Raw genomic sequence first — 14,660 nt, 5'->3', positions numbered from 1 at the left:
TTTCCGATCTGATAATCACCAGCATTTTATTCTTAAAATCGTAAACATGACTTCGGGAGAAGATTCAAATTTCGTCTCAAGAGTTTTAAAGTAAGTTTTATCATTCCAAAGATAAGTAAGATATATAAGGATCTTATAGAATTCGACATTGATTTTTTCGGTTAGTTTTTGGAATTCCCTTCAGCATCCGTATACACCAGTATCAGCAAATTCTTCTCGTACACCTCGTACACCTCGTACACCTCGGACCCCACGTACTCCATATGGAACACAAGGATCGCCACGTACACCACGCTCTCAAAGTTTTAATAATCGTTATGACGTAGCTTTAGAAGAAATTAAAAGATATGAAGATTTTACTACTATCGGTAAGATAATTTAATAATTTCTATTTCGTATGTAATTATAATAAATTGTATGAATGTTATTATTTTTTAAAAAAAGATTGGGTTCAAGATGCGATACATGAACGATCTAGAATGAACGTTTTAAGAAGTGCAGCGATAGAAAATCGTTCTTCGTGGAATACTTGGCTACGACTTTCTTATGAAGCTGGTCAAGCTTGGATTGTTGTTTCTATAGTCGGTTTGTTTTTTTTTTGTTTTATGTAATTAACATAGTATTTGAATTATATATTAATTATTTTTTACGTTTCCGTAGGCGCAATTATTGGCCTAAATGCAGCATTAATCGATATTATCACAGAATGGTTATCAGACATAAAGTCTGGATATTGTAAAAAATCCTGGTGGTTAAATCAAAAGTTTTGCTGTTGGGAAATTGAAGGAGAAGGTGAATTAATTATTTCATTATTCAATATTAATTATTAAATTTAGTAATTTATTAATTTTATTAAAGATGGTTCTTGTGAACTTTGGCATGATTGGTCCCAGTATTATATTATAAATTGGTTTTTCTATGTAGTATTTGCAGTAAGTAGTATATTCTTATAATTAATTGTTCATATTTTTAAAATAATCATATTCTAATAATTTATTAAATTAAGACATTATTCGCAGCGGTTTGTGCATTTATGATACGTACTTTTGCACCGTACGCTGCTGGGTCTGGTATTTCAGAAATAAAATGTATTCTTGCTGGATTTGTAATGAAAGGCTTTCTTGGAAGTCGAACATTGCTTTTAAAGAGCATCTGTCTGGTAAATATATTTAATTGATTTACTTTTTAATATAAGGATAAGTATTAAATATGACTTTTTTTTTTATTTTTTAACAGCCATTGGCTATTGCATCAGGATTAAATGTGGGAAAAGAGGGACCATCAGTTCATACTGCAGCTTGTGTTGGAAATGTTGTTTCCCGATTATTTGGAAAATTCAAAAGAAACAAAGGTTTGTTGTATATCTTTTTTTTTTCTTTTTTTTTTCAAAAAAAAAAAACCACATTATATTATTATTTATTTATTTTCAACAGCAAAAATGCGAGAAATTTTATCAGCATCTTGTGCGGCAGGTGTTGCTGTGGCTTTTGGCTCTCCTATTGGCGGCGTTTTATTTTCCTTTGAGGTTGGGAAATTTTATATTTTGTTTAATTTTACATTTATTAGGTAAAATAACGAATTTTCTTAATGTAGGAAATGAGTTCAAATTTTCCTATGAAAACACTTTGGCGAAGTTTCTTTTGTGCTTTAGTAGCCACTGTAGTTTTACAGGTTTGTTTATTCATAGTTTACCTTAAGCTCTACTATCTTATTTTATCAAATGTTAATAGTGTTTTACATTAAGGGTATGAATCCATTCAGAACTGGAAAGCTTGTAATGTTTCAAGTTACTTATGATCGAGAATGGCATTTTTTTGAAATTATCTTTTTTATCATATTAGGCATTTTTGGTGTAAGGAATTGTTATATTTTTATCTCTTTTTTTGTAATCAGTCTCATTAATTTTTTTTTAAATAAATTTAGGGTCTATATGGTGCTTTAGTAATAAAATATAATATCAAGATGCAATCCTTTCGCAAGAAATATTTGAAAGATTATGGCGTAGCCGAAGTAACTGTTCTTGCATTTATTACTGCATTAATTGGGTATTTTAACATATTTATGAAAATGGATATGACTGAAACCTTGGGTATTCTTTTTCAAGAATGTGAATCCAAAATTCACGATTTTGAAAACTTATGCAAGTATGTAATAAATAAAGCATAGGTTATCTTCATTATTTTTAAGTTACAAAATTAATTTCTTTATAAATTATTCAGGACATCCCAAATGTTTAGGATGGCATGTTTATTATTAATTGCAGCTATACTCAGAACTGGATTTGTAATAATATCTTACGGAACAAAGGTATGTCCGTTATTATTTAATATCTTAGTTCTAAATATTAATTTCTTTATAATTTAATCTAGGTACCGGCAGGAATTTTTATACCTTCTATGGCAGTTGGAGCAACATTTGGAAGGTTTCTTGGTATTTGTGTTAAGGCTTTAATAGACTCATATCCAACATTTCCATTATTTGCAACCTGTAAACCTGATGTAACAGTAAGTAATTTATTTATTTATTTTATCACAACATATTAATCATGGACTAATTTAATTTTTATTACAAAGTGTGTTACACCGGGAATGTATGCATTTTTAGGTGCTGCAGCTGCATTGGGGTGAGTGTTTAAGTTTTACTGTATAATATTATCATTTATATTATTTAATCTAAAATCAGATTTCAATTTTATTAGTGGAGTTATGCATTTAACAGGTATATAAATATTAATAATATATATAATAAAAACATTAAATCTAATTGTTATTAAATAGTTTGTGTAGTTGTTATTATGTTTGAATTAACAGGAGCTTTAACTTATATTTTACCAACAATGGTAAGATAATTTATTAATAAGTAAGCGCTATTCAAATAATATAATGTATTAACAAACTTTATAACTTTTTTTTAGATCACTTTGATGGTTACAAAAACCGTTGGTGACTTATTTGGAAAGGGTGGAATATATCCTTTTTTTTTAAGTATTAAACAATGATTATTTTCATTTACTATATTTCTTTAACTAAGACATACTGCTGATCAATTAATCAAATTAAATGGATTTCCGTTTTTGGATAAAGAGGAGTATTCTTTCGGAGTGCCAGGTATCTTGTATATTTTATAATTGACAAAATATATGAGAAATGAATAATATTATTAAATTAAATAAATATTAGTTGCTACTGTTATGAGAAAAGACCTAACAGTAATGACTGCATCTGGCCTAAAATTGGATGAAGTTGGTAAATAAGATTTTAATTCCTTTTTTTTTGTTTATTTTGTTTATTTTTTTTTCTTTTTTTTAAAAAAAAATTTTTTTTTATAATTCATATTAAAAGATCAAATATTATCAGAAACAAATTTCCAGGGATTTCCGGTTGTGCAAAATAAAAAGAATATGATATTATTAGGTTATATTGGAAGAATAGAATTGAAATATGCTATTGGTAATATAAAAAAAATTTTTATTATTCATTTTAATTATAAAATTTATGTCAATATTTTTGATTATTACTTTAGATAAAGCAAAAAGGGTTTGTGGAACATCAAATGGAGCACATTGTTTTTTTAATCCTGAACATAGTAATTTTTCAGATTCTGATAATAACGGTGGAAGTTCATCAAATTTCATTGATTTTGGACCATTTATTGATCAGGTTTATGAAATTAAATAATATTTACTGTATTCATTATGTAATATTATAAAATTAATATAAGTTTTATTAATAGACACCAATAACTGTACATCCAAAACTGCCACTTGAAACAGTTATGGATTTATTTAAGAAAATGGGGTGAGTTTATTATCTTTTTTTAAATAAATAAATACACAGCATATTTTAATTAAACATATTTTACTTTTTTAGACCACGTGTAATTCTTATAGAAGATGCAGGTAAATTAGTAGGACTTACAACTGTAAAAGATGTATTAAAATATATTGCAAAAAAAGAAGCTAAAGGAGGGGAAAATGGAGTAGATATAGAATTAAATAATAATAATTTTGATAATAGTAATAATTTAAGGAGACATATTATAGGAGAAAATGATGTTTAGATTTTTGATAATTTGATTTGAAACAAAAAAAAAAAAATTATTAATTGTTATTTATAATATTTTATTATTAGATTTTAAATATTATGTAATTTACATTTTTTATAGAATTTTTTTTCTGTAAATTTAAAGAACAAAAACAGAATTATAATGAAACGAAATATGTTATTGCAATTTCATATTAAATTAATATTGCATTAGGTATTTTGCAATTAAATTTAAAATAATCAAATAAATAATCTTAAATTCCTACTTCTCTTATTTTATTTTAATAATTTCACTCATCAATACAACCATATATATAATTAATAGTAAATATTAACATAAAATAAGATATTACTAATATTTAAATAAACTAATAATTTAATCATGCCATTTGGCGTCAATTGACATAGCAATAAAAGAAAATTTATCAGTTGATTCATCAATCTATAAAAAATGAAAATATTAATATTTTTTTTTTTTAATATTTGTATTTACTCCTTTTTAATTATAACAACAATAACTTACCCTTTTTTGCGTAGGTTTTCCAGCTCCATGACCAGCCTATAAAAAATAACAATTAATTTTAATAATTATTATTCTAATAATAAAACATTTTAATCCATACCTTTGTATCTATCCTAATCATTAAAGGATGAGGATTATTTTCTGCAGTATATTGCAATTGAGATATATATTTATAAGAATGTAAAGGTACCCTATAAAATAAATATAAGTCATTAATAATTTAATAAAAATCCTTATTAAATTATATTTAAATATATTTACACTCTATCATCATGATCTGAAGTTGTTAACAAGGTAGGTGGATAAGGTTTCTTAGTTTGAACATTATGAACAGGCGAATATCTAAATAATAAAAATTAAAAATTTGAATATATACAAGTACAAAAAATTTCGTAAATTATTAATCAATATACTTGTAAATATATTCAAAATCTTCTTTTTTGTCAGGGTCACCATAATCACTTCTCCAAGCATGTCCGATGGTAAATTTATGAAATCTTAACATATCCATAACACCAACATCAGCAACTGCTACACCAAAAAGCTCTGGTGCCTAAAAATAAGTAAAAAAAAAACAAAATCAATTTATAGATATAAAGAAACTGTTATTTTATTATAACATATACCTGATTTATACATGCACCTATAAGAAGACCTCCATTGGATGCGCCATTAATTGCTAATTTTTCTGGACATGTAATATTCTTATTTACTAACCACTTGGCAACAGCCTAAGAAACAATAAAACATTTTTAAATATTTATAAAGAAAAATAAACTAAGATAATTTTTATAGTTTACCTGAAAATCATCAAAAACATTTTGCTTATTGCCAAAACTACCAGCTTTGTGCCATTCTTCTCCATATTCTCCACCACCACGAATATTGGCGATAGCAACAACTCCATTAAAGTGTTGTATAAAGCTTAACCAATTTGTACTAAACATGGGTGAAATGTTTATATTAAATCCTCCATAGCCATATAATAATGTGGGATTACTTCCGTCAAAGTTAAAATTCTAAAAAGACAAAAACAAATATACAAGTATTTATAATAAATAATTTAAAATGCAAAAAACGATAAAAATAAAAAATTCATGAAATTAACTTACTTTAGGTTTTATGATAAAAACGGGTATCTTAGTTTTATCTTTACTTTCAACAAAAAATTGTTCTGTTTCCATGTTATCACTATTTAATCCATTGACTTTTGTTTTTCTATATTCTGTTAAAAGGTCATTTGTAAAATCATACCGGTAAATTATTCCAGGGTTTAAAAAACTAACAAATTTAAAAAAGCATTCATGATCTTCTCTACGGCCTGTAAGAGTTTCTATAGAACCAATATCAAGAGGTAATTCTCTAAGAAATTTTCCAGTAGAATATTCATATATATACAATCTATCTTTAACATCATGCATATATGTTAAAACGAGTTTATTTTCTGCCAATACTGCCGCATCAGAAAGAACATCTGTTGGATGTTCTTTAACAATATCAACAAATCCCTGTAACGATAAAATGAATAAAATAAATAAAGTATTGAAATTATTATAAAAAAGAAAAAAATAAATACCTGTTCACAATTGGATAGGTCATATTTAACAATTTTATAACGAGGTGCATTTGCATTTGTCTTGAAATAAAACGTTGTATCATCGCTTGCAATACTAAATAAAGTATAAAGTTATTAAATTTTTGAAAATCAGATATATTAAAATAAATGATCTTGCTACTTACAAGGAATATTCGGCATCAAAGTTATCAACAAGTTTGATAAAATCGTTATTCTCTAGTAGTAATAAAATAATTCAGTTTAAATATTAATCTTTTTCCAAATACTAAATTATCAAATATTTATAACTTACCAATAATTTGATAATTAGTTTTTTTTAAATCAATCAAGTAAAGTTTGTTTATTGGATCACAATCCTTTTCTATCTTTATAACAATAAATTGCCCGTCCAATGTGCTTTGGGCTGTAAACATATATTCTGGGTTTTCAGGGTCCTTGTAAACAAGGATGTCTTCAGATTGAGAAGTCCCTAATCTATGATAATACAACTAATAATAAAGAACAATATCAATATAAAATAATAACATAAACAAATATACAAATATAACGAATTTAATATACCATAGCATTCTTGTTGCTATCTGTCTCGGTTCCTTTATCATCTTTTTTTCCTGGTTCGGGATATCTCTAAAATAAATCAAAACTAAATAGTTATTAAAAAAAAAAAAAAAAATTTTATAATATAAATTTCCTACATTATAAATAAAACCTTCTTCATCTATTGTCCAAGAGAGACTACTAAACTTAACCCATTCAATGACATCGGGTAAAGGCTTCTTTCCTTCTTCATCATTTATAGTTTTTCTAACATAAACAGTAACCCAATCACTTCCTACGAAATACATTATTGAGTTTATTTTCGATCATCACATTAATTTTTAAAACTTCGAATTTCTAAGATTTGGACTGACCAGATTTTGAGATACCGTATGAAAAATAATTCCCTTTTTTAGAAAATGAATAAGTATTCAAGGAAGCTGTACCGTCAGCTTCAAGATTGTTAGGCTATCAAAATTCAAAAAAATTATTGCGTAAACTCTTATAATGTATATTTGTTGTTAATAAAGTCAAAAATATCTTTTTTTATCTTACATTGAAAAATTCTTCACGTGGAGCATCTAAAGACCCTCTCAATTGATACAAGACACTATTTAAAACCATATAATTAACAACTTATTTTGAAAGAACAAAATTATATTCTTAATCTAACGTTAACATTTACCTTTGAGGTTGTAAACCAGAATTATAAAAATAGTAATAGTTGTCCCCTTTCTTCCATGGACAACCGTATTTTTCATAATCAACCATTTTGGTTAACCTAAATCATCAAATTGAAATAAAAACTATTAAATAAATATGAAAGATTATTTCGAAATTTTTTTTTTTCTAATGACGGAATGGAATAAGTTAAACTAACGATTCACGATATTTTTCTCTGTAAGGATATGATTCCAGATACTTGATAGTCAAAGCATTTTGTGCATCTACGAAAGCCTTTATATTTGAAATTATTTGAAATTAAATATGAATTGAAAAAAAATCAGAATATAACAAATCATGAAATTTATCACGACATTAAAGAAATACATTAATATAGAGTCGAAGTATTATACTCTACCGCTATTAACGGTGTATATTTCGAAACTCCCTCTCTTTCTTTCATATTATCTCACCTTTGTTTCTTCGGAGTCAGGATCTTCCAGCCACCTATAAGGATCGGCAATTTTATGACCATGCAAGCATTCAGAAAAGTTTTCGTCGCGTCTAACTTTAGGATAACCCCAGGTCATTTTCTTAGAGGTTGAATAAAAATTTCTCAATTTACGATAGTTATTCTTGGTAACAGGACGATTTATATAGAGTATCTGAATGATCGGCCTAAAAATGATGATCTTGGGTAACACCATTTTTCATCAATCGGGGTTCCCGAAATTGAAATTTGCTAACATTGATAATGCGTTCGTTTATAAATAATTTAATTCTTTTGTGATTTTGTGAAACTTTGAAGCTTTAAAAGGTGATTTATAGCAAATGTTAGATTCAATGGAATTTTTTGCGCTGACTGTTACGAGATCGTATGACGAAAATTCTAGGGTTCACTCAAAGTTAAACAGACTTATGATCACGTGTATATGATGTAGATATTTTTAATATTAAAAATACGCAATTGCTTATCATCAGGTTTTCACAAATTCTAATACATGTTTAGGATCGTCAAAATATTTTTTTTTATTATTTAATAATATAATTGGTTAAATCCCTTATTTGCATTTATTTTATGAACCATAAATGGTTTCCTATTTTTTAATAATAAAAGCAAGCTTTTTTTTTTCAATTTTAAAAAAATAAAAAATTTCTTTATAATTATGGAATTTATAACATCATCATTTTACCCGACAGAAATTTTAGCATTAATACAATACAAATTTCTTAGATCAAATAATAAATCAAAAGAAATATCATCATGGAGTGAAAGGAAAAAACGTTGTTATCAATTCTTGGAAATGACCTCTGGGTCTTTTTCTTCAATTATAATGGAATTAGAACAAGAATATAGAGATTTGGTTTGTAATTTCTTACTGTTACTTAAACTTATAATTTAAAATCTTATTAACTTAATTATAGATTTGTATGTTTTACCTTGTATTAAGAGGTATGGATACTATCGAAGATGATATGACGATTCCTATAGATAAAAAGATTCCGTTACTAAGAACTTTTCATGAAAAGATTAGCCAGAAAGATTGGATTTTTACAGAAAGTAATATAAATGTATATTTTTTTTTATTGAAAAAAGTACTTTATTATGAAGCCGATAAACAAATAATAAATATAAAAATTTAATAGACGGTCCTAATGAAAAAGATCGGCAATTATTAATGGAATTTGACGTTGTGATCGAAGAATTTCTTCTTCTTCCCAAAGAGTAAGTAACAATTACTTAATCGGATATCATTACGGCGTTAAATAACTGTGATTAACGTTCTGTAGATTAGTTATTGATAGAGTTTATAGTCTATCCAATTACTCCAATAAAAAAAAAGTCATGGTCGACTAATTAAAGATCCTTAAATATATTTTTTTTCTTATTTTATTAAAAATATATATATATAGATGTCAAGATATTATTATTGATATTACAAAGAGGATGGGAAATGGAATGGCGGATTATATAGAAAAAACCTCACATGATAGATATAGCATAATAACAATTAAAGAATTTGATGAGTATTGCCATTATGTCGCTGGATTAGTTGGAATTGGTATAAATGATCTATTTAATGCTGTAGGGGCTAAAGTTCCTTCCACTTCGAAGAATTCCAAAATGTAAGTTATAATATTATTTATTATTTTTGATTAAATTATTTATTCTAACGCTAAAACTTTGTTTAAAGTATAATCTCTATGGGTTTATTTTTACAAAAAATAAACATTGTAAGAGATTTTACGGAAGATTTAAATGAAAATCGAAAATATTGGCCAAAACAAATTTGGACAAAATATGTTGAAGAAATAGATGAATTGATTTTACCCGAAAATAAAATAAGCTCAATTTATTGTCTTTCAGAAATGATATTAAATACCTTGTTACATGTAATAGAATGTTTAGATTATTTATTTACAGTAAAAAATGGGGATATTTTGATTTTCGGATTTGCTGCTAAACCATTAATTATAGCCTATGCCACCTTAGCTTTAACTTTTAAGAATTATAATACTTTTGCTGTTAAAAATAAGGTTAAAATTCGAAAAGGTGAAGCTGCAAAGGTAAATTAAATTATAAATTTTTTCAAAAAAAAATTAATTTTTTGTAATTTAAGCATTAACCAAAAAAAAAAATGGTCTTCTTTAGTTGGTCCTTCAGTGTACTGATATGTATGAAGTTGCAAGACTTTTTAGAGAGTATACTAAAGTTATTTTGAAAAAGAATAACGATTCATCAGATCCAAATTTTATGCAAATTAATATTGCTTGTGGTCAGGTAAATATCCAATTCTTATAAATCCAAAAGTTATTTCAATTAAAACATAATGAACCTTTATATATTATGTAGATTTTACAATGGTGTAAAACGAACATTCCAGATAAACCTAAAAACAAAAAGCAATATTCTTTTAAAAATAGTTCTATATTAAATTTATTGAATTATATAGATGCTTCTATATTAATTTTTATTGTATTATTGATATTATTCTTTATTCTTTTGCAATATATAAATCGTAACTTTAGATATTCGGTAATTTAGTTTTTATACCTAGATTAATATTTAAATTTTATTTTGATTGATGATTTGGTATTACATGTGATCAACATTCATACAGTATCTTTAAATACCCTCTGAATAAACCTGTTCTCGTGTACTGATTTTTTCAAAGTATCTATATCATATTATCATTTGTTGTACAAGCTACCAATCAAGAAGTTTATCAAGAGTTTGGTCATGATGTATTCAGAAAAGTATATATACCTCAAACTTTCTCAAAAGCTCTCTTTCTCAAAACTTTTTCTCCTCAAAAACTCAATTTATTCAAAAACTCAACCTTTTATCACAAAAATATTTTCGAAATAGAAGGATCATTAAATTGTTTGATTCTAGGTGGTACTTCTTTTAAAAATGTTTTCTCTCTTGACATTGGCAAAGAAAACATGGTTTGTGATAAAAAGGTTAACGTAGACATATTGAGAGTTTCTCTCCTTAAGCAGCTTATAAGCGATAAAAAAAAAGATATATTTCAAATTAAAGATCCTGATGACTTGACTCTTTGGAAGGTTGATATCATGAAAAAGAAGAACAAAAGCTTAATAACGTTTCTACTGAAAAAGACATTGAAGATGAACTTAGTGGTGAGATGTTGAGTCCGGGAAAATTTTATAATAAATGTTTTCAGGTGATAAATTAACGGAGAACGTTCATATTATCATAGTCCTCCCTGGTAAGTGTCTCCCAATGTTTTACCTCTCTTGAACAAGAAATTTGTAATAAAAAATATTGATTTCGTCTGATCTCATTTTTATCCGTGATTTTAGCTACTGGTTTGAAAAGACGCAAATATCCAGGTACATTTTGCCACAAGATGAGCTCAATGGTTGATGTCGTTCACCTTTTTTTCAAACTATAGAATTTGCTGAAAAGAAGCAAAGCGACCAAAATTCATGGTGACAATGATTTCAAAAAGCTTATTCCCTCCAGAACTTTAATAATTTGTGTGATTGCCTACTCTTGGTGATAAAATAATATTCGTAATGAGGATTGGAATCTATATTGCCAAGTCATCCGAATTCTGCTTGGAAATCTCTTATACCTTGAATTTCCGCTCTATATTCGTCAAGCTTAACATTTGATCGCGGATATGGAATCTCTTGGGGTTGTATTTCCTTGAGTTCTGCTAAGACTCTGCATTTCTTATGCTAATCTTTCCACCCTAAAGAAAGTTTTGTTCAATTTATTTTTATCTTTTTTCATGTAAAAAAGTAGCAATCTGTGTTTCATGCTGTATTTTCTTATGTGGATTTCTGATGTGGAGCATGCACTATGCTGGAATGACCATGTCACATTGTCACAGTTTGCCATCATGGTTTTTTTATGCCAATTTTTCATCCTTTTGGTTTCTACTTTACTAAAACCCTAAAATTTCTTAACAACCCAATTTTGATATTGTAACAATATCAAAACAATATCAAAACAATTTCATTACAATATCATCACAATATAACTTATCATTACAATATAAATATAATATTGTAATGACATTGTTTTGATATCTTATAATAGATATTATTTTGATATTGAAATGATATCGTTTAAATAATGAGATTTCTGTAAAGTAGTATTTTGGTTGCTTGCTTGATTGCCATTTTGGATGCTTTTATGGTGTTTTTTGGGTTGTTTACATAGGAGCTGTATGTAGCAGCTTTAGAATGAACTTATATCTGGATGCTGTTAGAAAATCTCCTGCTCTAGGTTATCTTTAGTTTATGGGTTTAGATTCAGCTTTGACGCCTTTCTGCTGTGATTTTTCATAAAATTACATATATTTAAGTAATTTATTTTTTGTTAAAAAGTTGAATCTGAGGGTTATAATTAAAAAAATTGAAAAAGTTGGCTCAATAAAATTTTTTTATACAAACATTATATTATTAAAGTAAAGCCTAAAAAATAAAAGTTTACTAAGGTCCATAGTATGCTATTTAGAATTATAATCATTATAATAAAATTATATATATTATTAAGTCAATTAAAAAAACTTGACATGAACACTGTCCATAATTTTATTGATATCTAATATAGATCTACAAGAACTATAATTCACTTTGTCTTGATAAAACGACTTGTTGTAATCTATACAAACCCGATGGCAAAATTTTGGGCTTTTACTGTAGAAGGGACTGTTACAGTATATTTAGCTAAGTTCGGAGCTCCTGCCGCGATTGGTGGGTCCCAGAAAACATCAGACACTGGGATAGTTACTGCGAAATTACCCAAGCCTGGGCGATTACAACCAGTAGCTAGATTACTGTTGAATTGTACAGTCCCAAAATCCCACTATAATATTGTAAAATTTATATTTTTAAGCTCTAAGATGCTTAATCACACAATCTTACATCTAGAAAAAGAAACTCCGGCTAATCTTGGATTCGTTGATGGTGTACTTCCTACTGGTGCTGGCACTTGTCGAGTCCATAACATCGCCTAATATCAAAAAGAAACTAAGAGATGAAATTATAAAAATAAAGCAGGTAGGTAGACATATCGTCATGGCCCGATCATTTGTTCCTTTCCGTTTATTATGAATTTTTATTCCGAATACACTTCGTACGTATTGTTAAAGCAACCATTTTTCGCATTTTTCAATCAAATAAGCCATATCTTCACATACGGCTAGCTCAACAATGATTCGCGCGTGTGGATTATCCTATGTGAACATATTAACATTGATATGATAATATGTTATTAGAGTTAATGTACATTTGCATCACCGGGAGGAGGCCCGGGATTCAAAGGTTCTTGAATAAGATTTATATTCGGACAAATAGCAATATCTGCTGCCGTTTTTACTCTGACACCAGAAGGATCGAAATAAACTGTAAAAAAATGTAAAATGTTATTATGATTCAAAGATCAAGAAAAACTAGAGCCGGGAATTCTTACGTGATCGAAGTATAATTTATGATGGTGGATCATCATCAACGCCACCGTTTGGAACATTAAAGTATTTAAATAACCGTATCATAATGGCTTCGTGCTCGGAGATTGTCATACCAACGATATATACGTCTCCATTTTCCAGTAAAATTTATATCCGGTTGAACTTGAACCGGTTTTTTCAAGAAAAGTGTTATAAGCTTCCTCCGGAACTCTTCAACCAATCTGGAACGGTAACCTGCAACCATATAATGAGTCAACACTGGAGTCTCAAGAGCCATAGTGAAAATTACTCACTCATTTTCTTTTGGAATCTTTTCTGGTAACACCGGGTAGTTCGGGTAATGGAACTTAATTAAAATTCGCCTTACTATTGAAGAAATTTTGAGAGTTTCGTGAAAAATATATAAGGGACAAAAATCGATGATGAAATAGATTGATCTGTATTTTAAGAACGATTGTTAATAGATTTCCTTAAATCGGGATATTTATAAGAACGATTGTCGCACAGATTTAGTAATAATCACATGATATCAAACTACAATTCAAAGAAAGTCTTTAATTTGGCATAATACCTAGTTCCAAAGAATTGAATTGAAGTCAGAATAAATTAATCACAAAAATACTGTACTGTACATATATAATATTCTCGGTAAGATTATCTCACCGTTGCGTTCTTCAGAGTCAGGATCATTTCAAGGTTCTGGACAGATTTTTAGGATTTGATAAAGTTTTGGACAAACTTCCCAACGCTGTTAATTATTTATTAATTATTTTCAACCGCCTATAAGGATCAGCATTTAAGTTTTCGAAAAAATCTTCGTCACGTTTTAACTTTAGGATAAACCCAAACCATTTCAAAAAGTCGAATAAAAGTTTCTGAATTTACAGCGGTAGCTGAAAATTTAAATGCGGCATCTGAAATTCTGAATGATATCTTATTCTATAACATCAATTTATAATTCTTTGAAACAAATTAACTAAATGGCGATATGATAATCATCTTAATGATACCTTATTCGGTAGCATTTATAATTCTCTAAATTATCGGACTTAAAAAAGTTAAGAAACTAAAAACTCGATTTATATAAACGAATTCAAGTTAAGTAGTATTATTTAATATTCATGTGATTATGTATGTTAGTACAAATTCGTTGTTGCTGTTAATGCTTAAGATCTCGCAGCTTACGTTATTATGCAATTATTATCGTATATCAGTTGGGTAGTTGTACTTATTAGAAGCATGTGATACACAATTAGGATCTTTTAAAGGAGGGCCTTATTAATTTTTTTTAACAGTAAAAGGAAGTGCTTTGAATGATCCAAATTTTGTTAAAAGATATTGTGTAACTTGTGTTCTCCTTATTATGAAAA

The 14,660-nt window shown here is 27.3% G+C and overlaps 5 protein-coding genes across 5 annotated transcripts; 3 read left to right on the top strand and 2 right to left on the bottom strand.

Annotated features, from left to right (window-relative positions):
• Positions 1–46: 46 nt before the first annotated feature.
• Positions 47–4,307, top strand: OCT59_008101 (uncharacterized protein; the record flags this gene model as incomplete). Its single annotated transcript, XM_025319197.2, has 23 exons — positions 47–90; positions 166–368; positions 445–585; positions 661–792; positions 859–932; positions 1,007–1,159; positions 1,237–1,351; positions 1,434–1,525; positions 1,594–1,671; positions 1,745–1,852; positions 1,924–2,144; positions 2,220–2,307; positions 2,370–2,504; positions 2,574–2,623; positions 2,699–2,718; positions 2,778–2,839; positions 2,915–2,967; positions 3,037–3,107; positions 3,180–3,245; positions 3,342–3,449; positions 3,523–3,659; positions 3,733–3,797; positions 3,870–4,307. The coding sequence occupies 23 exons, from the start codon at positions 47–49 to the stop codon at positions 4,057–4,059; spliced, it is 2,406 nt and encodes an 801-aa protein (XP_025174373.1). The 3' UTR covers positions 4,060–4,307.
• On the bottom strand, positions 4,295–7,932 carry OCT59_008100 (uncharacterized protein; the record flags this gene model as incomplete). Its single annotated transcript, XM_025329263.2, has 18 exons — positions 4,295–4,485; positions 4,567–4,602; positions 4,667–4,757; positions 4,828–4,908; positions 4,980–5,119; positions 5,193–5,297; positions 5,367–5,585; positions 5,679–6,074; positions 6,143–6,236; positions 6,307–6,358; positions 6,435–6,630; positions 6,704–6,769; positions 6,838–6,974; positions 7,054–7,147; positions 7,235–7,289; positions 7,365–7,460; positions 7,560–7,636; positions 7,816–7,932. 18 exons carry the CDS (start codon positions 7,930–7,932, stop codon positions 4,420–4,422), a joined length of 2,118 nt encoding a protein of 705 aa, XP_025174374.1. The 3' UTR covers positions 4,295–4,419.
• Positions 7,933–8,508: 576 nt separating this feature from the next.
• Positions 8,509–10,388, top strand: OCT59_008099 (uncharacterized protein; the record flags this gene model as incomplete). Its single annotated transcript, XM_025309419.2, has 7 exons — positions 8,509–8,706; positions 8,768–8,903; positions 8,990–9,068; positions 9,257–9,469; positions 9,538–9,910; positions 9,996–10,124; positions 10,197–10,388. 7 exons carry the CDS (start codon positions 8,509–8,511, stop codon positions 10,386–10,388), a joined length of 1,320 nt encoding a protein of 439 aa, XP_025174375.2.
• Positions 10,389–12,495: 2,107 nt separating this feature from the next.
• On the top strand, positions 12,496–12,837 carry OCT59_008098 (uncharacterized protein; the record flags this gene model as incomplete). Its single annotated transcript, XM_066142234.1, has 1 exon — positions 12,496–12,837. The coding sequence occupies one exon, from the start codon at positions 12,496–12,498 to the stop codon at positions 12,835–12,837; it is 342 nt and encodes a 113-aa protein (XP_065999134.1).
• A 263-nt stretch (positions 12,838–13,100) lies between these two features.
• OCT59_008097 (uncharacterized protein) lies at positions 13,101–13,587 on the bottom strand (the record flags this gene model as incomplete). Its single annotated transcript, XM_025332278.2, has 3 exons — positions 13,101–13,225; positions 13,417–13,524; positions 13,584–13,587. 3 exons carry the CDS (start codon positions 13,585–13,587, stop codon positions 13,101–13,103), a joined length of 237 nt encoding a protein of 78 aa, XP_025174376.2.
• Between the last annotated feature and the right edge of the window lie 1,073 nt (positions 13,588–14,660).

This window comes from Rhizophagus irregularis, chromosome 16 (assembly GCF_026210795.1).
Source record: "Rhizophagus irregularis chromosome 16, complete sequence".
Classification (NCBI taxonomy): domain Eukaryota; kingdom Fungi; phylum Glomeromycota; class Glomeromycetes; order Glomerales; family Glomeraceae; genus Rhizophagus; species Rhizophagus irregularis.
The sequence above is the reverse complement of the archived record's forward strand: the minus strand, read 5'-3'. Positions and strand labels throughout refer to the sequence as shown.